The sequence below is a fragment of the Tachypleus tridentatus genome, chromosome 12 (genome assembly GCF_004210375.1).
Source record: "Tachypleus tridentatus isolate NWPU-2018 chromosome 12, ASM421037v1, whole genome shotgun sequence".
Lineage (NCBI taxonomy): Eukaryota > Metazoa > Arthropoda > Merostomata > Xiphosura > Limulidae > Tachypleus > Tachypleus tridentatus.
The window spans coordinates 106,498,083-106,524,497 of record NC_134836.1 but is presented as its reverse complement, the minus strand read 5'-3'; the positions used below and the strand labels follow the sequence as shown (position 1 = coordinate 106,524,497).

The window sequence follows — 26,415 nt, the reverse complement described above, 5'->3', positions numbered from 1 at the left end:
CACTGTACAACTGTAAGGCTTCTCCCCAGTGTGTATTCTTTGATGTATTGTTAATTTCTTCTACATTGTTTCCCACACACAGTACAACTGTAAGGTTTCTCACAAGTGTGTGTTCTTTGGTGATTTTTTAAAACATTTTTTGTTCTAAATTGTTTTTCACACACTGTACAACTGTAATGCTTCTCCCCAGTGAGTATTCGTTGATGTGATTTTAAGTTTCTGTTTGATACTAATGATTTTCCACAAATTCCACAACTGTAAGTCTTCTCCCTGGTGAGATTTCTCTTGTGTTGTTCTAATGGACTATTTCTCTCAAACGTTTGAACATCAACGACACAATGATATGGTTTCTCACCAGGTTGTACCCTCTGTTTTTGTTTTAGTTTATCCAATGTTCTAAATTCTCTTATGTTATTTCCATTTAAAGTTGTTTCTCCACATATTTCATTGTTTGATTTGGAGGATTTTATAACTTCTGTATAGTAATCTTGTTTTATACCATTATAACCAGGACACTCACTCACACAGTGGATGTTCACACTGGTATTTGTATCTGAAATAAATATATAAATGATGTCATATCATAGATAATAATATATTTGATGAAGATATAAGTACATTTAATATTTCCATATGATCAATACATATATGAAAATATTAAAGCTAAAACTAATTATAATGAAGTTTTTCCCAGTTTCAATCTTTACAAACTTTGATACCTGAACCACATAAAACAAGTTGTTGATAACATTCCACTTTCCAAAGGATTTTAGTGGAAAAAGTAAAATCTCCTGTAAAAATAAGACAGCAGAATATTACAACAACCAATGCTCTTTCATCTACTATCTTTCTAAACTACATTTTAAAAGATATTGTAAATATTTAAATGATTGATCATCATAAAATCTTCAAATGATTATCAGGCATAGTTTAGATTTTTTTTTCTTTTTTGCAAGTCCATGTCGAGTCATTTTGTCCAACTCGAGTCATAATGATAAAATATTACCATAACAGTATCCAACAGATCTATAAGGAAGCAAGTCCACTGTACCTCTCAGTTTGGAATAATAGCTTCTTTGGAGGGTATCCTTTCTAACAGAAATAAATGATATAACATGGGGTCATTCCATGTCAAATCATCTAGGGGGCAGTGGATATTTTAAAAATAATAACTCAAAACGTAGGTTGAACACCATTCTGATATTTTTGTAGATCATATTCAGAGATGTGAGAATATATGGTAAAAATCTGAAAAGGCTGAATAACTGGTGACATGGTCAAACTGTGGCCTGAAGTAGGGCTATTTTTAGCTAAATCATAAAAAGTTGCACGCAACTAAATGTCTTTAAAGGAGATCTAACAGACTTTTAATTACAACAATTGCTGATTTATCAACTGATATGTTATAGCAGGGGTTCCCAACCTTTTGGCACTCGCGACATGAAAATGTAATTGATGAAATAAAATTAATGTTATCCCAAGCTACTTCTAACAAGGCTATGCGACTCCCCACCGGTTGGGAACCCCTGTGTTATAGGAAATTGGAAAACAAAATTCAGCTTTATATCATATTAAGTCTTAGAGCTATGGCTTATTAAATAAACCAGTTTTTTTTACAGTTTTGGGTTTTCAGGTGATATTACTGCCTCACTATGCAAATCCTGAGAGAGATAAACTTGGTTTGAGACCATTTTTGAATTCTGTGAGATTAATTCAGTCAGTGTAGCAAATTTCAGCCTTCTACCCCCATTACTCTTGCAGCTTTAAGTCGCCAAAGTTGCCAGACAATGAATTTGCCAAAATAGAAAAATTACTAAATTTTACAGGGCTTTAAATCAGAAACTATTAGAGATATTGATCTAATCTTTGGCAATTTTTCATTATATGGGTAGATGACCACATGTGAATTTTTTCAAGGCATTCTGAGGGGGTCACCTGGAAATTTTTCCAAAATCTGGATGATTTGACATGGAATGACTCCATGGATATTACTGAATATGATGTTGCACTAAGACAAACTGATTATACACGAATAGTGTCTCATATGCAATAATCAAGGTGATGTAAATCCAGTTTAATTACACAGTTTAAGGAAGTATAGAGTATCTCTTATTTTGGACCAGCTACACTATAAGGGCTCCAATAAGTGTGTTGGTGTGTGCTTGGTGTATAATATGACTAACTAAGTTCTGAGTGAAGACTATTTGTTTTAAGTATTCTTAACCCTGATACTAGGATTATAAAAGTTCACTGATACACATGCATTTAGAGTAAATTATTGCTCCCCGAGATTCATGACCTTTTGAGTTCATGTAAATATGGAGTATTGTGTCCATGACATCCTTTTGGCAAGATCTGTTTAGTAAAATTTAAGATTGTATTTTTCTTCTTGGACTGCAAAAAAGTTATTTAAGTTGAGATGCAAATCAAGTCACAAGTTGTAACAGGCAAATTATTTCATTTTGTCTCAGTTCCAAACCAGAAAAATTATGACTTGATTCAAATTCATGTCTCTTAATTCTTCAACTCACTGTAAACATAACTATACTTTTAAATGTTCAAATGTTAATGATATGTATTCGTAAATGTCAAGATTTAGACCATATTATTTGTTGATACATCACTTATTCATTGTTGAACTTTAGGTACCATCACTATGATTAGAAGTTGTTTGGTTACTGCATTCACCATAGGTATTTGGGATGATTAAAAACCAAGGTTCTACAAGGCAAGTAGTGTTCAATAAATCATATCTATAGAAATAAATGATAGAAATACATTCTCTGTATAGGTTCAAACAATCTACTGATATGGATCCCAATCATTAATTAAAAACCTTATTTATAAATAATCAGGAAGATAAACACAGGTCAGTTACAGTTTCTTTCTGTCTCATTTTATACAAATAATTACAAACATCATTTTTTTTGTATTTAATAAAATACCAAGACAATAATTAATTCTCTCAAGCCAGTGTCAAAGAACTTGAGTTTTAAAAAGTATGTGTACTTACCATATGTACTTTCTAATGTAGATTCTATTTCTTCTTTAAATTCAGTTTTTGTTTTCACATTCATAACAATTTTGTCTGAACTATATAAATCATCATCACTACTGTCACTGAACTTTGAAATAATACCTTCTTCTACAAGATCACCAGACTGTTCTGTTTTCTCCTGGATAAATGCAATCTAATATTGAACAGCTAGCATTATCATCACACATAGTCTCTACAGTTTACTAGTTCAAAATAATATAATTAATTAAACTATTGCTTGGAACTTAATTATATGTGTAAACAGTACTAAAAACCATTTAAATACCTTTTTTAAAATGGTATGACTTTAGATGATTACAATTTTTTGTATCAAATATTTAAATAAAATAACTAAAGATATATTACATACCTCTGTACACCATTAACAGCTAGGAGTCACCTAGTGGAGCAGCAACCAGTGAAAGACTGCATCTTTCTGAAGAAGGGAACACCTTATGGGTTTTTAATGTTAAAGTGATAATAGACCAAAGGTCATGAAGGTGGTTACATATTTTCAAGGTGGGTGAAATGTTAGAATGTACAATGTGAATAAGGTTTCAAATCATTTCACTTTAGTTATATACAACAGGTATCACTCAACAGATATCATACATGGTTGTAATGCACCACATCTCCAACCATATATCTCAAATTAAGTGTTACCCAATTGGTTGTTTATTGGATGAAATACACCACTTGTAAATGAATCTCCCCATATCCACTTCTCCAGCAGCTTGGGACTGAGAGGTCATTGTTCTTTTGGGCTTCACTTTAAGAATGACGAGTAAATGATATATGTTAAAACACATAAGTATGAGTGAACCATTGTCATCAGGCACAATCATCTGGAAATGGATCATTATAAGAAGATAGCATAATGGTTAACATGACTAAAGACATCAAAGTATGAGCTAGGATTGAGTGAATAATTACATTTCATTCTGTCTGCTTTCTGTTTTTCTTGTGAAAACTGTTGAAATGTCTAGACAGTTATACAGATATGGTGTTGAAGTTTTTAAGGGAACCCCATCTCAATAGTTGGCACCAAGCAAGAGCAGATCAGCTTTAGATTTCTGTACTTCCCTGCTTGATATAGATTTTGAATAAACAATTCCTATGAGGTAAGGATAACCATTTGGTGAGATCTGATGACATCAAATACAAAGAATTTAATGTTTGGTTCTACATGTAAGTTGGGTAGTTGGTTTGAGTTCTCTATTAGTTTTCCCAACTTTTGGTGTACTTGGTATTTTTTCAGGATCTATATGAAAAGATCAGCATAAAATGTTTCCCTGAAATGTACAAGATTAGTGATGAAGCTGGAAATTAAACTCAGCAGGCTAAGTTCAATACACTACAGCCTAGGGTAAACTAGAGGGATGGTAACATTAGAGTACATAAAAACATCTTGTAATACATGCAACTATAGTTGAATGTATTAGATGTAGTTCACACACCATTCTTTGAGGTCTCTGGTCAGTTTTGAAAGGAAGCAAGACAGACTGTGACATAATTGAGCTGATTGGAAGCTATGTTACAAAGACAGACTGTGACGTGATTGTGGGCTATGTTGGACCTAACAAAATATGTCAAATGATTCAGCTGATGAATTGAAGCTGTGAAATTGGATGAGGATAAGTCCACAGACAAGAGGTTATACCATAAACAAAACAAGCATTGATGGAGTTCATGAGAGGGAACAGTTTGAGCAGGATAGCCTCAAAGAGTATCAGAAATAGAAGAATCACACCATGAAAAATAAAACAGGACAAAAACAACAGATTATAGGAATGTAATATCTTTGTGAAATGGATGGGTTAAGGAATAAATTAATCAGTCCTAATACAGGACAAAAAGCTGCAAAAGTATGGGTATCTGAATGATGATGATGATCATAGACAAAAGGGGAAAAATATCTGAAAGAAATAGAATGATTGATAAGTTGTAGCCATTGAATCTTTTATTTTATTTATTCAATGTGATAAAGAACACAAACAAGGAAAGGGATGACAACAGAAAATAAAATTCTAATTAGGTGGACAGAACAAATGTGCAACAAAGATAAAGGAATGTAGCAGTAAATAAACAAATCCAATTGATCAAAATAACTAAACACCCAAAAAGAACTGAAAAAGAAACAAGTCTGAAAATAGGCAGTACTAGGGAAAAATGAACATATGATCATACACAAATACTCACAAGGAATACAACCCATGAAGGTTGTGTTACTCTCCTGTTGGTGGAGAAATATAGCATTATGATGATTACCTTGTAAACCCTATAGATAATTACAGACTCACAAACATGGAAGTTTATGTATTTATTATGCTGGTAGGTGCACAAAATTCCATGGCAGTTGCATGAGTGTTTGTAACTCACAGTGAAATTATACCTGCTTCATACATGACTTCTGACATTTTTCAGAAATAAAATGAGATATTAAAAAAAATATAAGCATATTCTGAAATATGAAGTACATATATAAATTATCTGATAAAAACTTATGATGGATGTGTGTGTATACCACACACAATTATAAGATTGTGCTGAATTCAAGTAGACATACATACTTGAATAACCAAAAAATCATTAATTACTTCATTAATACCACAGAATTTTATTATAATTCTTCAAATTTAATTGCAAAGCTCTATTTGTGTCAAACAAAAATCTTGAAGAGGTTAAAAGAGGAAATAATTGAATTTGGAAACGGCTGAGAAAAATCACTAAAGGGATATTCTGAGCTTCTGATTGGTTATTCACATGTCACACATGTAGAAGTTTATATAAGAAACCATTTCCAAAAATGGAAAGAAAAAACCAGTTGGAGAGCACCATGTTGATTCACTAAACATAAGGATAGCTCAGCAAACAGAAAAACTAAAAGGTTTCATTGTATATATTCTAGCTTTTTAGTATTGTTCATTTGAGTTCCTAATTTATATACAACTATGGACTTTGTATTATCATATGACAAACATCTTATTTGACCTAATGCTGCATTCAACACACTCCATGACATAAAAATTGAGCTTTAGCTGTTTTTTTTTTTGTATTTACTTTAAAAAAAAAAAGTATAATATCAATATTTGAATTATAATCTCTAATTGGATATAAAATTTAATTACACAGATTCATAAAATACTTGTCCAATAACATTTTGAAAGCAAGTCAACAAATGCAATGATACAACCTTTGATACGGTCTACTGTGACAGGGTTAAATCTCAAATGTGACTACCTGAAATCTTGTGACATGTACAGCAAAATATATCTGTAGCAAAGTTTAATTAACCCATTCATTAACTGAATATCAAACACCACTTATTAACCAACAAGAATTAGAATCATTTAGAAACAGACCTACAAGTTGAATCATAGATGTGGTAAACAAAGTGTGTAATTTTATAACAAAAGACAATCCACAAACATGACAACGCCCGTCCTCACACAGCCCAACTCACCACTGTTTTCTTGAGACACCACAACATCAACGTTCTTCCCTGGCCCTCCAGATCACCAGATTTAAACCCCATTGAACATCTTTGGGACGAGTTGGACCAACGTCTGCGATGGCGACAACCTCAACCGCAGACTCTACCTCAGCTTGCAGCGGCTTTGCAGGCTGAGTGGACAGCCATTCCACAGGATGTGATTCGTCATCTCATCGCTTCCATGGGCAGGAGATGCCAAGCAGTTATTGATGCACACGGGGGCATACTCGTTATTGACGTTGAGTGACGTTAAACTTCAACTAGTGAGCGTGGACTTCGCCTTTGCAGACTTTGGATGTTCAGCAATGAATGTGCAAAGTTTCACACATGTCATGCAGAACTACCTGAAATAAACTTGTTAACAATTTGTCTCAAAGTTTGCCTTTTGCGTTTCTTTTTTTTGAAGAGTATATATTGGAACAACTGGAATTGTCAGATTAGTTTTTCCAACCAATTGACAGGTATAACAAGTTTTGGTAAACCAAACAAACATCTTGCCTAATATTTTGACAAAAGAAATGTTTCATAATTTTGTTGCATCTCCTCTTGATACATATGTAACCTGCCATGAGCACTTTTTAATATTTCAGGGTGATATGCTTTTGGAACAATAAATTGATAAACTGCAGCCCAATTCTCTGAAACTGGCATATTTGATGGTCTCCATTTTGTCATAAGAACATCATTTTTGAAAAGTAGCAATATGGAACTTTCTCCAGTTTAACTTTCGGGAGTGCAACTTTAACCAGCTAAATCGTTTCCCAACAATAATGATACGCCATTTGCCTGAATAGGTTTCACTCCAACCACAGCTGGTCCCGATATTGCGTCAGATATTAAATAAATGTTTTGAAACAGAAAATTAACAAAGCGACCATCAGCACCCTGAGCATTAACACACTAATTAGCGACAGAACTCGAATTTTTAGGCAAGTACACTTCTAACAACAATAATTGAGCCACATTACCTAAAATAACTAGTTATAAATAATATACAGCTACAACTTATTTTTCAGTCTATTGTCTAATCTTCTTGGAAGTTTGCTGCCAAGGAACAGCAAAAAATCTAAGAGCACAATATCTTATTTAATAGATGAAGTTTTTAGGATTATTTCGTTATTCAAGAAACTTGTCTTAATTAAGACTTATGGTTTGATTTATATATAAATTGTTACAAACGCGAATAATTAGTTCACAGGGTCAAATTTGACATAAACGACTAACTTACTATTTTTTAATTTATCTAAAAATTAAATGTCTGTGACCTTGTAATATTACATTTCAGTATATTGCAGTTATTTATATACTTCTATTGATATTGAACATTTTCAATACTTTTCATTCAATGTTAGTGACCCTTAGACAGAAATCTATATAGGTCTTAAGATTTGTAAAAATGTCAACAAAAGTGTAAGAATATTAATTTTAATTTCTACCATAATAATGGTTAAACATAACTATATGCGTAAATTTGTATACAACCCTTTAAAAATAAACTTTAAAGGTACATTTATACAGAATAATTTATGAAGGACGAATAGGAATTGATATGAAAATATAGTACAAAGTGTGTTGGTATTATGTTTTATCGCAGATGATTTTCCAATTTATTATGCTTGTTTGTTTATTTTTGGAATTTCGCACAAAGCTACTCGAGGGCTATCTGTGCTAGCCGTCCCTAATTTAGCAGTGGAAGACTAGACGGAAGGCAGCTTGTCATCACCACCCACCGCCAACTCTTGGGCTATTCTTTTACCAACGAATAGTGGGATTGACCGTTACATTATAACGCCCCCACGGCTGAAAGGGCGAGCATGTTTAGCGCGACGCGGGCGCGAACGCGAACCCGCGACCCTCGGATTACGAGTCGCACGCCTTAGAAGCTCGGCCATGCCAGGCCAATTTATTATGCTAAGTATCAACAATTTAAAATAGCTGAAACTAATTTTAACCGTAACTTGAATTTAGAAGTTAATAAAATGTCGATATGTGTTAAATTTATGATATTTACCAACAAGATCGATACACAGTTTTCTTTCTAAATACAAAAATAATGCAATTTATAATAACTGCTGGTATAAATAGTTTATAGAAATAATGGTGCACCTGCAAAGGATTTACAAACTTACAAATAATATCAAGTCTTCTTTCCAGTATGGAACGTCCTTCATATCTTATCTAAGGTTCACGATGAGAGAATTAATTTTGCAGATACAATTCATTCAACATGGAGCTTGCCTCACGTCGTTTATAAGCCGATTTGTTTTACCGCTAAAGTTATGTAATATTTTTGTAAAATATTGATGTGTGATGAGAATGCACTAAGTTACATGTGTTATAGTGTTCGAAATCTGTCAACGTTGCTTGTCAAATATCATTTGTTTTCCGATTAACAAGGGTTAATCACAATTATAGCATTCGAAGTTTATTGTATGCCAACTGCAGCAAACCAACAATATAAACTGTATCTCACCTTATCGGTTTACAAAAGTTAAGACGAAGTTTTTGAAATTTCAGGAGGATCAATAATACGATTGTAAAACATAGAATGTGTGAAACAAAGTATTTTAAGGCTATATGTAATACAACTTTTATTTGCCTTTTTATTGTTATCGCGTTAATACGAACGTTTGTTGTGACTATTATAAGTGAGAACTTTTTTTTTATCAATTGAGGTGATGGTGCAATAGTAGCTTTTCCTCCCTTCTTCTGGTTGAACTGTTATTTGAAAAACATGATGCCAATTTCTAAGAATATCTATAGCCTAATAACACGTAATTACTCAAATAAAATAAATCGCTGCAAACGAAACAATGTACATTACCCAAAGTAACACGTTCCAAAGGGATCATGGGATGTTTCTCCTTTTAGAAATTTAGATCTTTCGAACCTATTGGTACAATTTTCCTGTTGCTTAAAATTGTGTAGTAGAATGTTACCGGACAGAATTAGCATAAATTATATTCAACTGTAAGTGAAAAGTTATATATATTGGTACATGTTAATTATGGCCTGTGCTATTATGTTAATACTGTATTGATAGAACACCTGATAGTTTTTAAGTATTATCAAATAAAGAACGTCAGAATTTACGTGAATAGATTTGTAGTCTCTACACTTACATAAATACCACAATTCATGACGAAAAGAAACTAAATGATTGGGGTAAATCAATACACATTAATGTCTTATGTACTCTATTCATTGACAAACTTTTTACACTGCACCCAAGAGTTCAGAAGAAATATTTCTGTTTTGCAAGGACAAGTCATGATCCATGAAATCTCATTTCCATAAGTCAGGTAAATTAACTACTGGGTTCAGATTTCTATACTAAATTAGAATTTCTACAGAATTAACCAAATATATCCTATCTTTGCATGGATCAAATAATGAAAGTGAAAAATGTTGTAAGAATTGTTTTATCCAAATTCATATAGCAATTTCATTAAGACATGAAGTACAACCTTACAACATAACTTTCTGAACAACACGATATTTCAGTTCTGTGGAAGATAAATATCAAGCATCTTTACACATTATTAACATGAGTCGCTTCATCAGATCTTTTAAATTATCATTACTTGGTATGTTAAAGCTTATTAATTAACATAACAAAAAAGGATAAAACCTAAGTCACTTTTAACATCTTTTTATTTAATAACATCAATAATGAGAAAAAAGAATAAATGAAACCAATATTCACCATCATACATTTTACAATTGCAAATAATTTTAATTTTCAATGGCATACACTAGGAACCATCTTTGCTCTGACCACCACAGGTATTGAAATTCTCAATTTAACATTGTAACTCCACAAACACAGTGCTGTGCTACTAGAGGGCTACACAAATACAAAAACCCTTCAAGGTTAAAATGTGCAAAGTTTTATCACTGTTTTTTATTTATGCACAATCACCAGAATCAGTATGACATAAATTGAACAATCTTAAAACAATAACACTGTATTAGTAAAAAAAATATTAAAACACAACAGTCTCATAATTTTACATTTCTATATCAGTAGTCTATTTTTCTCTTCAGGTAGAAAATAATATTATCAGAATAGGTACATTCATACTCAACATATATCACAAGTTTCCAACTGTAAAATTCATTATGTGTAGATTACACAAAGATACTTCTATACATATCTTAATACTGAAAGAAAAAATTCAACACATATAAAATTGTCAATTAGTGTATTTAATTCTTTCTTTCCACCACTGAACAGTAAATTTTATATGTAGGTAACTTTATAATTAATATATTATAAACGTTAAATATAATATCAAAATATTAACCACTTGACATTTTAGCTCTGCAAAGGATTATATAAAGCATTTTGTATTTCTTTTAACTATGTAGGTTTTATTTCCCAATGAAAACCTTTTGTAAAATTATAAGAGCTTTAATATAACAAACACTTAAAAATGTTTTAAAGTAATGTAATGACAAGAAAATATAGCATATTGTAATTTCTGAATTCAGTTGTTGCTATGCTGCTTGATTCATGGATTTCATCACCAAAATCAACCATAAATTTACTATATAAGGGTGAGGTTTCAACTTATACTTTCTAGGTTAGCAGTTTATATGGCTGGCTACATGATCTACAAAAAGAATATTCATATTACAGTTACTTCTCAAAGTTATGGTTTGAAATAATTATAAATAAGTTAGTGAATAAGTAAATATGCTTCCTTACCTGTTGGATTTCTACATAAAGTTAAATGTTTCTAAGTGAAGAACAAACCAAATTAAGTATTTCTAACTATGACTGCTACAAATGTAAACGACAATGAAGAATTCAATAGTAAAGTTTGTAACTTATGCTTATTAATATTTTGGGAACTGTACATCTAACAAGACTTAAAGTATCAGAGAGTTTTGTTTGGAATAGGAACTAGTAGTTTGATTTATATCATAGGAATGAGGAGACAGCTGTTTCTAGGTTCAACTAGTTCCTTCATATTTTACCAAAGCATTTAAAAATGAATTAAACTTCTTTTGTGAACACATTACTTGTCGAGAATGATAAATTTTAAGATTCCCACATGAAATAATTGAAGAAGATAAAATTTTTAATCAGTAAAACCCTCTGGTGGTGATATTAATAATTTTCTTTTGAATCCATAAACTTTCTCTGAAGTAAAATTTATTTAATGATAAAAACTTAATGTTAGGATACAAGTAAATTCATTAGGATATAATTTTACACTATTCTGGCTTTTTAATAACATTGTCGTGGGTTTTACATTTCCCATTAATCCATATTTTTCTCTCAACCCACTAAAATGTCATAGTTTCTCTTGGTATTTAGCCCTGTTTTAATACTCAGTAATAGATCCATTTCTCTTGTACAAGAAACTACCCTTTCTGTAAATCCTTTTAATACAGTAATTAATTTTCATACTTTACCCACCACTTTGTTTTCAGATACCTGAAATACAACTCTACTTAATATATGGGTCAAATCTTTGTAATACTTCAGAAAATAGTTAGATTGGGTTAACTATCCAACTTGTATCTGTTGATGACAAAAGTTGCTTGTTGAAACAATGTACATTTGTAGTAAATTTTCTCTTACTACCCGTTCAAGCCATCTCGAAACTGTATTTTCTAAAACAGGAAGATGTATCATAAGTTTGTCTCTTGTAATTAACTATTTACTCTATGTTGTATTTCCACAGACTATATAACTGTTTGTGTTCAGAGATGTATTTTTAATTCCTAAGAAATCAGTATATTCAGAGGTCTACCAGGATATAATATGAGGTGTAGATTATATTATTTTAGGATAAGTTAACATCTATGAACGTTTACTCTTACAAAAAAGAACTAAAAGAGAGCTGAATGAGGTATATAAGATTATTATCAAAACTGACAGTGTTGATGCATCATGTTTCTTAATATCTTACAGTAAGAATATTAAGACAACTGGTTTAATTTTTTCAATGGTTTAATTCAGTGAACAGGGCAGCCAACATGGACCAAAAGATTCCTTGCTTTCCTTTAATGTTATTCCCAAACTATAACTGGAAATGTTGTTCCTACAATGCATTCTTACATGTTATTCTCATTCACCATTTATTCTAAACTGTTTTACACACTGTACAACTGTCAGGTTCCTTATAAGTGTGTGTTCTGATACACTGTACAACTGTCAGGTTCCTTATAAGTGTGTGTTCTGATACACACTGTACAACTGTCAGGTTCCTTATAAGTGTGTGTTCTGATACACTGTACAACTGTCAGGTTCCTTATAAGTGTGTGTTCTGATACACACTGTACAACTGTCAGGTTCCTTATAAGTGTGTGTTCTGATACACACTGTACAACTGTCAGGTTCCTCACAACTGTGTGTTCTGATACACACTGTACAACTGTCAGGTTCCTTATAAGTGTGTGTTCTGATACACACTGTACAACTGTCAGGTTCCTCACAACTGTGTGTTCTGATACACACTGTACAACTGTCAGGTTCCTTATAAGTGTGTGTTCTGATACACACTGTACAACTGTCAGGTTCCTTATAAGTGTGATTTCTGATGATTTTTTAAATAACCTTTTTGTTCTAAGTTCTTTTCCACACACTGTACAAGTGTAATGTTCCTCACAACTGTGTGTTCACAACTGTGTGTTCTTTGGTGTTTTCTTAAAGAGTATTTTATTCTAAACTGTTTTACACACTGTACAACTGTCAGGTTCCTTATAAGTGTGTGTTCTGATACACACTGTACAACTGTCAGGTTCCTTATAAGTGTGTGTTCTGATACACACTGTACAACTGTCAGGTTCCTTATAAGTGTGTGTTCTGATACACACTGTACAACTGTCAGGTTCCTCACAACTGTGTGTTCTGATACACACTGTACAACTGTCAGGTTCCTTATAAGTGTGTGTTCTGATACACACTGTACAACTGTCAGGTTCCTTATAAGTGTGTGTTCTGATACACACTGTACAACTGTCAGGTTCCTTATAAGTGTGTGTTCTGATACACACTGTACAACTGTCAGGTTCCTTATAAGTGTGTGTTCTGATACACACTGTACAACTGTCAGGTTCCTCACAACTGTGTGTTCTGATACACACTGTACAACTGTCAGGTTCCTCACAACTGTGTGTTCTGATACACACTGTACAACTGTCAGGTTCCTTATAAGTGTGTGTTCTGATACACACTGTACAACTGTCAGGTTCCTTATAAGTGTGTGTTCTGATACACACTGTACAACTGTCAGGTTCCTTATAAGTGTGTGTTCTGATACACACTGTACAACTGTCAGGTTCCTTATAAGTGTGATTTCTGATGATTTTTTTAAATAACCTTTTGTTCTAAGTTCTTTTCCACACACTGTACAAGTGTAATGTTCCTCACAACTGTGTGTTCTTTGGTGTTTTCTTAAAGAGTATTTTATTCTAAACTGTTTTACACACTGTACAACTGTCAGGTTCCTTATAAGTGTGTGTTCTGATACACACTGTACAACTGTCAGGTTCCTCACAACTGTGTGTTCTGATACACACTGTACAACTGTCAGGTTCCTTATAAGTGTGTGTTCTGATACACACTGTACAACTGTCAGGTTCCTCACAACTGTGTGTTCTGATACACACTGTACAACTGTCAGGTTCCTTATAAGTGTGTGTTCTGATACACACTGTACAACTGTCAGGTTCCTTATAAGTGTGTGTTCTGATACACACTGTACAACTGTCAGGTTCCTTATAAGTGTGATTTCTGATACACACTGTACAACTGTCAGGTTCCTTATAAGTGTGATTTCTGATACACACTGTACAACTGTCAGGTTCCTTATAAGTGTGTGTTCTGATACACACTGTACAACTGTCAGGTTCCTTATAAGTGTGTGTTCTGATACACACTGTACAACTGTCAGGTTCCTTATAAGTGTGTGTTCTGATACACACTGTACAACTGTCAGGTTCCTTATAAGTGTGATTTCTGATGATTTTTTAAATAACCTTTTGTTCTAAGTTCTTTTCCACACACTGTACAAGTGTAATGTTCCTCACAACTGTGTGTTCTTTGGTGTTTTCTTAAAGAGTATTTTATTCTAAACTGTTTTACACACTGTACAACTGTCAGGTTCCTTATAAGTGTGTGTTCTGATACACACTGTACAACTGTCAGGTTCCTTATAAGTGTGATTTCTGATGATTTTTAAATAACCTTTTGTTCTAAGTTCTTTTCCACACACTGTACAAGTGTAATGTTCCTCACAACTGTGTGTTCTTTGGTGTTTTCTTAAAGAGTATTTTATTCTAAACTGTTTTACACACTGTACAACTGTTAGGTTCCTTATAAGTGTGTGTTCTGATACACACTGTACAACTGTCAGGTTCCTCACAACTGTGTGTTCTGATACACACTGTACAACTGTCAGGTTCCTTATAAGTGTGTGTTCTGATACACACTGTACAACTGTCAGGTTCCTTATAAGTGTGTGTTCTGATACACACTGTACAACTGTCAGGTTCCTTATAAGTGTGTGTTCTGATACACACTGTACAACTGTCAGGTTCCTTATAAGTGTGATTTCTGATACACACTGTACAACTGTCAGGTTCCTTATAAGTGTGTGTTCTGATACACACTGTACAACTGTCAGGTTCCTTATAAGTGTGTTCTGATACACACTGTACAACTGTCAGGTTCCTTATAAGTGTGATTTCTGATGATTTTTTAAATAACCTTTTGTTCTAAGTTCTTTTCCACACACTGTACAAGTGTAATGTTCCTCACAACTGTGTGTTCTTTGGTGTTTTCTTAAAGAGTATTTTATTCTAAACTGTTTTCCACACACTGTACAACTGTAAGGTTTCTCACCAGTGTGTATTCTTTGATGATTTTTTAAACCCTCTTTTGTTCTAAATTGTTTTTCACAAACTGTACAACTGTAAGGTTTCTCTCCAGTATGTATTCCTCGATGAGTTACTAATCCACTATTTGTTCTAAACTGTCTTCCACAAACTGTACAAATGTAAGGATTCTCCCCAGTGTGTATTCTTTGATGTATTTTTAAGTCATAATTTGATCTTAGTTTTTTCCCACACATTATACAACTGTAAGGTTTCTCACCAGTGTGTATTCTATGGTGATTTTTTAAAAAATCTTTTGTTCTAAATCCTCTTCCACACACTGTACAACTGTAAGGCTTCTCCCCAGTATGTATTCTTTCATGTATTTTTAATTCACTTCTTGATCTAAATTGCTTTCCACACACTGTACAACAATAAGGTTTTTCAAAAGTATGCATTCCTTGATGATTTTTTAAAGCACCTTTTGTTGTAAACTGTTTATCACAAACTGTACAACTGTAAGGCTTCTCTCCAGTATGCATACCTTGATGCATTGTTAATCCACTATTTGTTCGAAATTCTTTTCCACACACTATACAACTGTAAGGTTTTTCACACGTGTGTGTTCTTTGGTGACTTTTTAAAGCATTTTTTGTTCTGAACTGTTTCCAACAAACTGCACAACTGTAAGGTTTCTCCCCAGTGTGTATTCTTTGATGTATTGTTAACTTACTTTTTGTTGTAAATTGTTTTCCACACACAGTACAACTGTAAGGTTTTACACCAGTGTGTAGCTGTTGATGACATTTTACTTGATATTTTGTCATAAATTGTTTTTCACACACTGTACAACTGTGAGGTTTTATCCCAGTGTGTAGCTGTTGATGATATTTTAATTGATAATTTGTTATAAATTGTTTTTCACATACTGTACAACTGTAAGGTTTCTCCCCAGTGTGTATTCTCTGATGTATTTTTAATGTACTGTTTGCTGTAAATTGTTTTCCACACACTGGACAACAGTAAGGTTTCTCACAACTATGTATTTTTTTATGATGATTTAATTTACCATATGTTCTGAATTGTTTCCCACACACTGTACAACTGTATGATTTCTCCCCACTATGTGTTCTTTGATGTATTGTTAATTTACTCTTTGTTCTAAATTGTTTTTCACACACAGTACAAGTGTAATGTTCCTCAGAAGTGTGTGTTCTTTGGTGTTTTATTACTTCTCCATATGTTCTAAATCGCTTACCACACACAGCACAAGTGTAAGGTTTCTCACCAGTATGTATTCCTTTATGTATCGTTATTCCACTCTTTGTTCTAAATCGTTTTCCACACACTGTACAACTGTAAGGCTTCTCCCCAGTGTGTACACTTTGATGTACTTTTAACACACCATATGTTCTAAACTGTTTCCCACACACTGTACAACTGTAAGGTTTCTCCCCAGTATGTATTGCTTGATGTACTTTCAACACACTATTTCCTCTAAATTGTTTCCCACACACTGTACAAGTGTAAGGTTTCTCCCCAGTGTGTATTCTTTGATGTATTGTTAATTCATAATTCCTTCTAAATTGTTTCCCACACACAGTACAACTGTAAGGTTTCTCACAAGTGTGTGTTCTATGGTGATTTTTTAAAACATTTTTTGTTCTAAACTGTTTTTCACACACTGTACAACTGTAAGGCTTCTCTCCAGTGTGTATTCTTTGATGTGATTTTAAGTTTCTATTTGATACTAATGATTTTCCACAAATCTCACAACTGTAAGACATCTTCCCAGTGTGACTTCTTTTAAGTTGTTCCAATGGACTATTTCTCTCACACTTTTTAACATCAACTACACAATTATATGGTTTCTCTCCAGGTTGTATCCTCTGTTCTTGGTTTAGTTTATCCAATGTTCTAAATTCTTTTATATTATTTCCATTTAAAGTTGTTTCTCCACCTGTTTCATTGTTTGGTTTGGAGGATTTTATAACTTCTGTGTAGTAATCTTGTTTTATACCATGATAACCAGGACACTGACTCACACAGTGGATGTTCACACTGGTATTTGTATCTGAAATAAACATATAAATGATGTCATATCATGGTTAATAATATATTTCATGAACTTCTAAGTATATTTAATATTTTCATATGATCAATACATGTATGAAAATATTAAAGCTAAAACTTAATTATAATGAAGTTTTTCCCAGTTTCAAACCTTGATACCTGAACCACATAAAACAAGTTGTTGATAACATTCCACATTCCAAAGGATTTTAGTGGAAAAAGTAAAATCTCCTGTAAAAATAAGACAGCAGAATATTACAACAACCAATGCTCTTTCAGCTACTATCTTTCTAAACTACATTTTAAAATATATTTTATATATTTAAATGATTGATCATCATAAAATCTTCAAATGATTATCAGGCATAGTTTAGAATGGGTTGTTGTTGTTGTTTTGTGTGTGTGTGTGTTTGTTTTTTTTTTGGGGGGGGGGAGGTATCCTTTCTTATATAGAAAATGATATAACCTGTATATCACTGACTCCAATGTTGTACTAAGACAAACTGATGGTACACGAATAGTGTCTCATATGCAGTAATCCCAGTAATCTGTTTAGTTATACAGATTATTCAAGGAAGTATAGAGTATCTCTTATTTTGGACCAGCATCACTTTAAAGGCTCCAATAAGTGTGTTGGTGTGTGCTTGGTGTATGATATTACTAGCTGAGTTCTGAGTGAAGACTATTTGTTTTAAGTATTCTTAACCCTGATACTAGGATTATAAAAGTTCACTGATACACATGCATTTAGAGTAAATTATTGCTCCCCTAGATTCATGCTCTTTTGAGTTCATGTAAATATGGAGTATTGTGTCCATGACGTCCTTTTGGCAAGATATGTTCAGTAAAATTTAAGATTGTATTTTTCTTCTTGGACTGCAAAAAAGTTATTTAAGTTGAGATGCAAATCAAGTCACAAGTTGTAACAGGCAAATTATTTCATTTTGTCTCAGTTCCAAACCAGAAAAATTATGACTTGATTCAAATTCATGTCTCTTAATTCTTCAACTCACTGTAAACATAACTATACTTTTAAATGTTCAAATGTTAATGATATGTATTCGTAAATGTCAAGATTTAGACCATATTATTTGTTGATACATCACTTATTCATTGTTGAACTTTAGGTACCATCACTATGATTAGAAGTTGTTTGGTTACTGCATTCACCATGGGTATTTGGGATGATTAAAAACCAAGGTTCTACAAGGCTAGTAGTGTTCAATAAATCATATCTATAGAAATAAATGATAGAAATACATCCTCTGTATTTGTTTAAACAATCTACTGATATGGATCACATTCATTAATTAAAAACCTTATTTATAAATAATCAGGAAGATAAACACAGGTCAGTTACAGTTTCTTTCTGTTTCATTTTATACAAATAATTACAAACATCAAATTTTTTGTATTTAATAAAATACCAAGACAATAATCAATTCTATCAAGCCAGTATCAAAGAGCTTCAGTTGTTAAAAATGTGTACTTACCATGTGTACTTTCTGATGTGGATTCTATTTCTTCTTTAAATTCAGTTTTTGTTTTCACATTCATAACATTTTTGTCTGAACTATATAAATCATCATCACTACTGTCACTGAACTTTGAAATAATACCTTCTTCTAACAAGTCACCAGACTGTTCTGTTTTCTCCTGGACAAATGCAATCTAATATTGAACAGCTAGCATTATCATCACACATAGTCTCTACAGTTTACCAGTTCAAAATAATATAATTAACCAACCTAATGCTTGGAACTTAATTATATGTGTAAACAGTACTAAGAACCATTTAAATACTTACCTTTTTTAAAATGGTATGACTTTAGATTATTATAATTTTTTGTATAATCATATTTAAATAAAATAATTTCAGATATATTACATACCTATGTACACCATTAACAGCTAGGAGTCACCCAGTGGAGCAGCAACCAGTGAAAGACTGCATCTTTCTAAAGAAGGGAACACCTTATGGGTGTTTAATGTCAAAGTGATAATAGACCAAAGATCATGAAAGTGGTCACATGTTTTCAAGGTGGGTGAAATGTTAGAATGTACAATGTGAATAAGGTTTCAAATCATTTTACTTTAGTTATATACAACAGGTTAATACTATAACAATAAGCAAGAGGAGCCCTCATATATATTCTGAGGTAAATCCAAATCTTGTTCAGCTAGGCTTAACAACAGGGGACTGGCTACTCAACAGATATCATACATGGTTGTAATGTACTACACCTCCTGCCATATATCTCAAGTTAAGTTTGTACCCAATTGGTTGTTTATTGGATGAAATACACCCCTTGTAAATGAATCTCCCCATATCCAATTCTCCAGCAGCTTGGGACTGAGAGGTCATTGTTCTTTTGGGCTTCACTTTAAGAATGACGAGTAAATGATATATGTTAAAACACATAAGTATGAGTGAACCATTGTCATCAGGCACAATCATCTGGAAATGGATCATTATAAGAAGATAGCATAATGGTTAACATGACTAAAGACATCAAAGTATGAGCTAGGATTGAGTGAATAATTACATTTCATTCTGTCTGCTTTCTGTTTTTTTGAAAAATTGTTGAAATGCCAAGACAGTTATACAGATATGGTGTTGAAGTTTTTAAGAGAACCCCATCTCAATAGTTGGCACCAAGCAAGAGCAGATCAGCTTTAGATTTCTGTACTTCCTTGCTTGATACAGATTTTGAATAAACAATTCCGATGAGGTAAGGAGTACCATTCATTGACATCTGATGACATCAAATACAAAGAATTTAATGTTTGGTTCTGCATGTAAGTTGGGTAGTTGGTTTGAGTTCTCTATTAGTTTTCCCAACTTTTGGTATATTTGGTATTTTTTTCAGGATCTATATGAAAAGATCAGCATAAAATGTTTCCCTGAAATGCACAAGGTTAGTGATGAAGTTGGAAATTAAACTCAGCAGGCTAAGGTCAATACACTACAACCTAGGGTAAACTAGAGGGATGGTAACATTAGAGTACATAAAAACATCTTGTAATACATGCAACTATAGATGAATATATTATATGTAGTTCACACACCATTCTTTGAGATCTCTGGTCAGTTTTGAAAGGAAGCAAGACAGACTGTGACATAATTGAGCTGATTGGAAGCTATGTTACAAAGACAGACTGTGACGTGATTGTAGGCTATGTTGGACCTAACAAAATATGTCAAATGATTCAGCTGATGAATTGAAGCTGTGAAATTGGATGAGGATAAGTCCACAGACAAGAGGTTATACCATAAACAAAACAAGCATTGGTGGAGTTCATGAGAGGGAACAGTTTGAGCAGGATAGCCTCAAAGAGTATCAGAAATAGAAGAATCACACCATGAAAAATAAAACAGGACAAAAAGAACAGATTATAGGAATGTAATATCTTTGTGAAATGGAGGGGTTAGGGAATAAATTAATCAGTCCTAATACAGGACAAAAAGCTGCAAAAGTATGGGTATCTGAATGATGATGATGATTATAGACAAAAGGGGAAAAATATCTGAAAGAAATAGAATGACTGATAAGCTGTAGCCATTGAACGTTTTATTTTATTTATTCAATGTGATAAAGAACACAAACAAGGAAAGGGATGACTACATAAATTAAAGTTCTAATTAGGTGGACAGAACAAAAGTGCACCAAAAACAAAGGAATGTAGCAGTAAATAAACAAATCCAATGATCAAAGTAACTAAACACCTAAAAAGAACTGAAAAAAAGCAAGTCTGAAAATAGGCAGTGTCAGGGAAAAATGAACATATGATCATACACTGATGTTCACAGGGAATACAATCCATGAAGGTTGTGTTACTCTCCTGTTGGTGGAGAAATATAGCATTATGATGATTACCTTGGAAGCCCTATAGATAATTATAGATTCACAAACATGGAAGTTTATTAATTTATTTTACTGGTAGGTGCACAAAATTCCATTGTAGTTGTATGAGTGTTTGAAACTCACAGTGAAAGTATACCCACTTTGTACACAACTTTTGACATTTTTCAGAAATAAAATGAGAATAAGCATATTTTAAAATAGGAAGTACATATATAAATTATCTCATAAAAACTGATGATGTGTGTGTATATCTATATACATACTTGAATAACCAAAAAATTATTAATTACTTCATTAATACCACATAATTGTATTATAATTCAAGTTTAACAGCTAAGCTGTATTTGTGTGAAAAAATAATAAAATAAAACAAATATTGAAAAGGCTAAAATCCTAATGTACCAACACAGAGGTTTGTATTGAAAGAAAGAGGAAATAACTGTATTTAGAAATGGCTGAGAAAATCACTAAAGGATTATTCTGAGATTCTGACTGGTTATTCACATGTCATCTATGTAGAAGTATATATAAGAAACCATTTCCAAAAGTGGAAAAAAGAAACCAGTGGGAGAGCACCATGTTGATTCACTAAGTAAAGTGATCGCTCAGCAAATAGAAAAGCTAAAGATTTCATTCTATATTCTAGTTTGTCAATATTGTTAATTTGAGTTCCTAATTTCTACAAAACTGTGGACTTTGTGTCATGACAAACATCTCATTTGAACCAATGTTGCACTCAACATACCACATGACACAAAAATTGATATTCAGCTGGGTTTTTGTTTACACTTATTTCTAAATTTAAAAAATAAATAATGTATAATACAATTTGTGAATTATAATTTGATACCAAAAGTATTTACACAGATTCATAAAATACTAGTTCAATAACATTTTGAAAGCAAGTCAACAAATGCAATGACACAACCTTTGATACGGTCTACTGTGACAGGGTTAAATCTCAAATGTGACTACCTGAAATCTTGTGACATGTACAGCAAAATATATCTGTAGCAAAGTTCAATCAACCCATTCATTAATTGAATATCAAACACCACTTATTAACCAACAAGAATTAGAATCATTTAGAAACAGACCTACAAGTTGAATCATAGATGTGGTAAACAAAGTGTGTAATTTTATAACAAAAGTCAATCCACAAACACAAATGGAAGTGGTGAGAGCCTATCACATGCCCCAGACAACAGTTCACAATATACTCCAGAACGATCTCTACTGAAACAGCAACACAGCTTACATGTAAACAAGCAGTTTCCCTGACATCCATTTTACTGTCACATAACTCATGTAGCAGCAGAATGAAGTGGATATTTATACTATTCCTTCACAAGATGTATCAGATGTACGTCCAACTAAGACTGCTGAAAGTCTTGGCAAAACTTCACTCTGGTATTGGTTCAATGTAAGATACTAAACTACTGTAAATATTACAGATCATTAAACACAAAGCAAGAGAACTTTCAGAATACGATAAGAAATCCAAAAATTAAGTTCTATTTTGTACAGCAAATATTACTATTGTAAGAAGAGATGAAATGACTTTATGTGTGACATTGCAGCAAACTTCTAGCAAATTTCTTCAGATTGTAGCTATAAAATGTTACTACCAATCAGCTTCAAAAAAATATCTTGAAAGACACAATTACACCTACATATTATATTCAATAACAGAATGATAAAAGTTTCAATCTACAAATTACCTCAGTTTTCACTGTTGATCCATCAAAGTTATCTTCTTTCTCCTCTTTTATCATATCAAACTTCAAAACTGTTTGTAGAGATTTTTCTTCCACGTAATCAGCTTTTCCTGTACCAAGAGATATAAACAATGTAGATTTCTTGAGAACAAGACACAATGTAATTTATGCACCATATATCATAATAAAAAACAGTTGTGTATTTAGTTGAAAAAGCCTCTTCCATAGTTCCTTACTTAATATACTGTTGCATAAAAAAATTAACTTTCAGGATAGGGCAGGATCTGAAAATATATATGCACATTGTTAGTTGTAAAGTCCACAATAGTAGCCAAACATTCCAGAGTGAAAGAGCAAAATATCTATATCTAGTATCAGAAAGTTTCCAATGAAGAACAATAATTATAAACTAAAAAAAAACAACTTGAGTGTTGAAATGCAGACCAACCAAAACTGACAAGTCTTGCAAACTGATGCAAGCAGAAATACATGAAGAAGCAAACAGAAGAAGACTGTAAAAGTATGTTAAATTATGCAGATTGTGAATGATGCCTCACTTAAAGATGGATAAAATTCTAAGATAACTAATGCATTACTTGGAAACTTGTTAAACATGATACATTGTAGCTAAGAGATTCAGAATTTTGAGTCATGTAATGTTAAATGACTGACAAAAAGATGTAATTATGTAGCTTCAAATTACCAGTAGATAACAAGAAATAATTATATTTTAACTGATAAAATCACATATATACTCTTTACTAACAGCACATGGCACATTGATCCTTTATCTCAGTTAGTAGAATTCCCACTTCACACGTCTCAGGTTTAACCCCATGTACAGAATATGACTAAGAAAGTGTCAATAGATTCAATAGTTCATGAAATCAATGACTAATATAACCAGGAAAATGAAAGTGTCAAACATTACTTTACTAATGTACATCCCTTGTATAGGGTATAAAATCATCCATTGAAAACATTTATCAATAAATAACGAAATACTGACACAATGCTAAATTTAACCAGGTAAATTGACAGTGTTTATGTCAGGAAGAACATGAAAGATGTTCCCTCTACACACATACTTACTACTAGATATTGTAAAACTTTCATCTTCATTCTTCTCCAATTTGATATCCAAATCTTCTTGTTTCTCATCATAAAATGGTTCAACCTTCATATTTAATACTTCCATGATCACACAAAATCTTCACCTTTACATTCTTATCAAAACTTGGTGTTTTTACTACAGAGATAAATTAAGAATTAAATGTTGCTTCCTTCAAAAAATATCACATAGTTTAATATTTAGGAACCTCAAATTATTTTGTAATTTTCATAACTAATTCTAAGCATAATTTTTCTCACATCTCGAAATGAAAATGGTGACAAAAACAACAAACTGATACAGATGAAGTACAGAACGTAAGATGTAACTAAATGGTCAGAACTTACAAAAACCACACAAAGAAATGCACTGTTCTGCAACTGTACACTAAGATACTGGTATTCCCTTTAACATCAGGTTTCTCAACAATTCTGGTATATTTACATTATTACAAGTGACAAAAAAGAATTTTTTTTTTTTTACTAATTATACCTTAAATAATAATTTGTTTCAAATTTTTTCCATTTCGGCATAGATTATGTTCAACATTTGTATAATAATTTGAATAAGCAAATTTTTGTGACTATTTGTGTATCACACTCACAGAACAAAATACTGCTGTGTATTGTTTCATAGTATTGTCAACATGCATGTACTATAGCATAGAAATTTCATATTTTAAAGTATATAGTGGATTGAATAATACCAATGCATCAATATGACATATGTTTTGTTGAAAAGTGTTCTCCTGTTAAAATGTTGATCACTTGGTTATAGTAGGTTAAAATGCTTTTTAAGAATTACATATTCTATCCTATCTAAATCTCATTTACTTCGAAGTAGTGTGCAAACTTATGATATGAGACAAATGTCCAAATAATATGCTTATAAGTTCTGTCTGACAACTCACAAAATATATTTGCAAAATAAGAATTAATTCATTTATGGGTATGCAATATACTACAAAATGTTCCAGTGCACAAGCATTACAAATACCATCTATTATATAATTTGTCTAATGATACTAGCTCCCTCTGATTTAGGAAGATATTAATTTAATACTAATATTGTGTGTTTTTGTATTTCGCTGAAAGCTACATGAAGGCTATCTGCATTAGCCATCCCTAATTTAGAAGTGTAAGACTAGAGGAAAGGCAGCTAGTCATCACCATCCACCAACTCTTAGGCTACTCTTTCACAAATGAATAGTGTGATTGACCACTACATTATAATGCCCTCACAGTTGAAGGGCAAACATGTATGGTGTGACAGGGATTCAAACTCACAACCCTCAGATTACAAATCACACTCCTTAACCACCTGGCCACGCCAGGCCTAATACAAATATAATGGTGCTTTTGATGTTTTATTACTGTTATTTTAATTTGTCAATTCTCAATGCTTCCAGGTCTTTCTTTAGTATAGTAAGAAACATTTGGTTTTATACATAATATTATTGCCACGTTTTCCTTTTATATACCTTTTAGTATAAAACATCAATTACAGATGCTACTTTAGGTGCAATTTTATTTTTTTTGTGTTTTGGCTTCTGTAATTTTCAGCACAAATAGTTGTTTCAAACCTCTAAAGTATTTGTAAATTAGAAGATCACTTTTCAAAATTACTATTTTTAATTGTAAAGTACTCGAAACTTTTATGACACAAGCAATTACTAACTGAAAAGACAAATTTTTCCAGTAAAATATCCAATAAGTCGTTACGATAATTAATCAAAAATAGAAGTAAAAACTATATTGTGGAAAGAGCAAACTTAAGTTGAGATTTATATTTATTTCGATTACTTGGCCATTTGTTCTTCCCGTAACAACACATGGTATGTCTGCGGACTTACAACGCTAGAAAAGATGCCCACTGGGTAGTTTTTGTTTACAAATAAAGAAACAAAACTTAACGATTCAGAAAGCTGGTGGGGCAACAGTTGGATTACCTTCGATAAACACAGCAAATAACTCGACGATACTTTGTTATAACAAATCGCACACTCAATCATACTACAGAAATAATCTGACTTCCCTATTGCACTTCAATACCACCCGACCTTCGAAATATCACCTAGTCTTTTCACGACTATACAAGATAAATGAGTATATTTGCAAAAAAATTCAACATACAATGTTAATTTTAAGGTTTTCTTCGTTACTAGAGAAGAAATATAAACTCATGACATATCCCATATTAAGATAAATTGATATCCATAAAACCCTCTGATGACTGTTGTCATCTCTCAGAGTCCTCATCATGTTTAACTTAATCGAACTACATCT

The 26,415-nt window shown here is 32.2% G+C and overlaps 1 protein-coding gene and 1 long non-coding RNA gene across 7 annotated transcripts in view; one reads left to right on the top strand and one right to left on the bottom strand.

The window, feature by feature from the left end:
- The window catches only part of LOC143234268 (uncharacterized), a 24,904-nt gene extending 4,821 nt beyond the window's left edge, over window positions 1-20,083 (top strand). The window contains exons 2-4 of one of the 2 annotated variants that reach the window (XR_013018572.1): window positions 2,646-2,728; window positions 3,427-3,556; window positions 19,315-20,083. This is a non-coding gene — a long non-coding RNA (uncharacterized LOC143234268). Of the gene's footprint in view, window positions 1-2,645; window positions 2,729-3,426; window positions 7,999-19,314 lie in introns of those variants that run through there. The other variant, XR_013018571.1, reaches the window with a different exon arrangement.
- On the bottom strand, window positions 10,171-26,415 carry LOC143234262 (uncharacterized). Of its 5 annotated transcripts, none has more exons than XM_076471489.1 (6): window positions 25,933-26,415; window positions 24,112-24,268; window positions 23,023-23,129; window positions 18,929-19,106; window positions 13,867-17,436; window positions 10,171-13,101 (listed from the first exon to the last, which is right to left on the bottom strand). In XM_076471489.1, the coding sequence occupies exons 2-5, from the start codon at window positions 24,215-24,217 to the stop codon at window positions 15,221-15,223; spliced, it is 2,607 nt and encodes an 868-aa protein (XP_076327604.1). In that variant the 5' UTR covers window positions 24,218-24,268; window positions 25,933-26,415; the 3' UTR covers window positions 10,171-13,101; window positions 13,867-15,220. The 5 variants fall into 5 exon arrangements, with proteins under 5 accessions (XP_076327604.1, XP_076327603.1, XP_076327607.1 ...); XM_076471488.1 differs by having other exon boundaries at window positions 25,983-26,415; XM_076471492.1 differs by having other exon boundaries at window positions 18,929-19,091; window positions 25,983-26,415.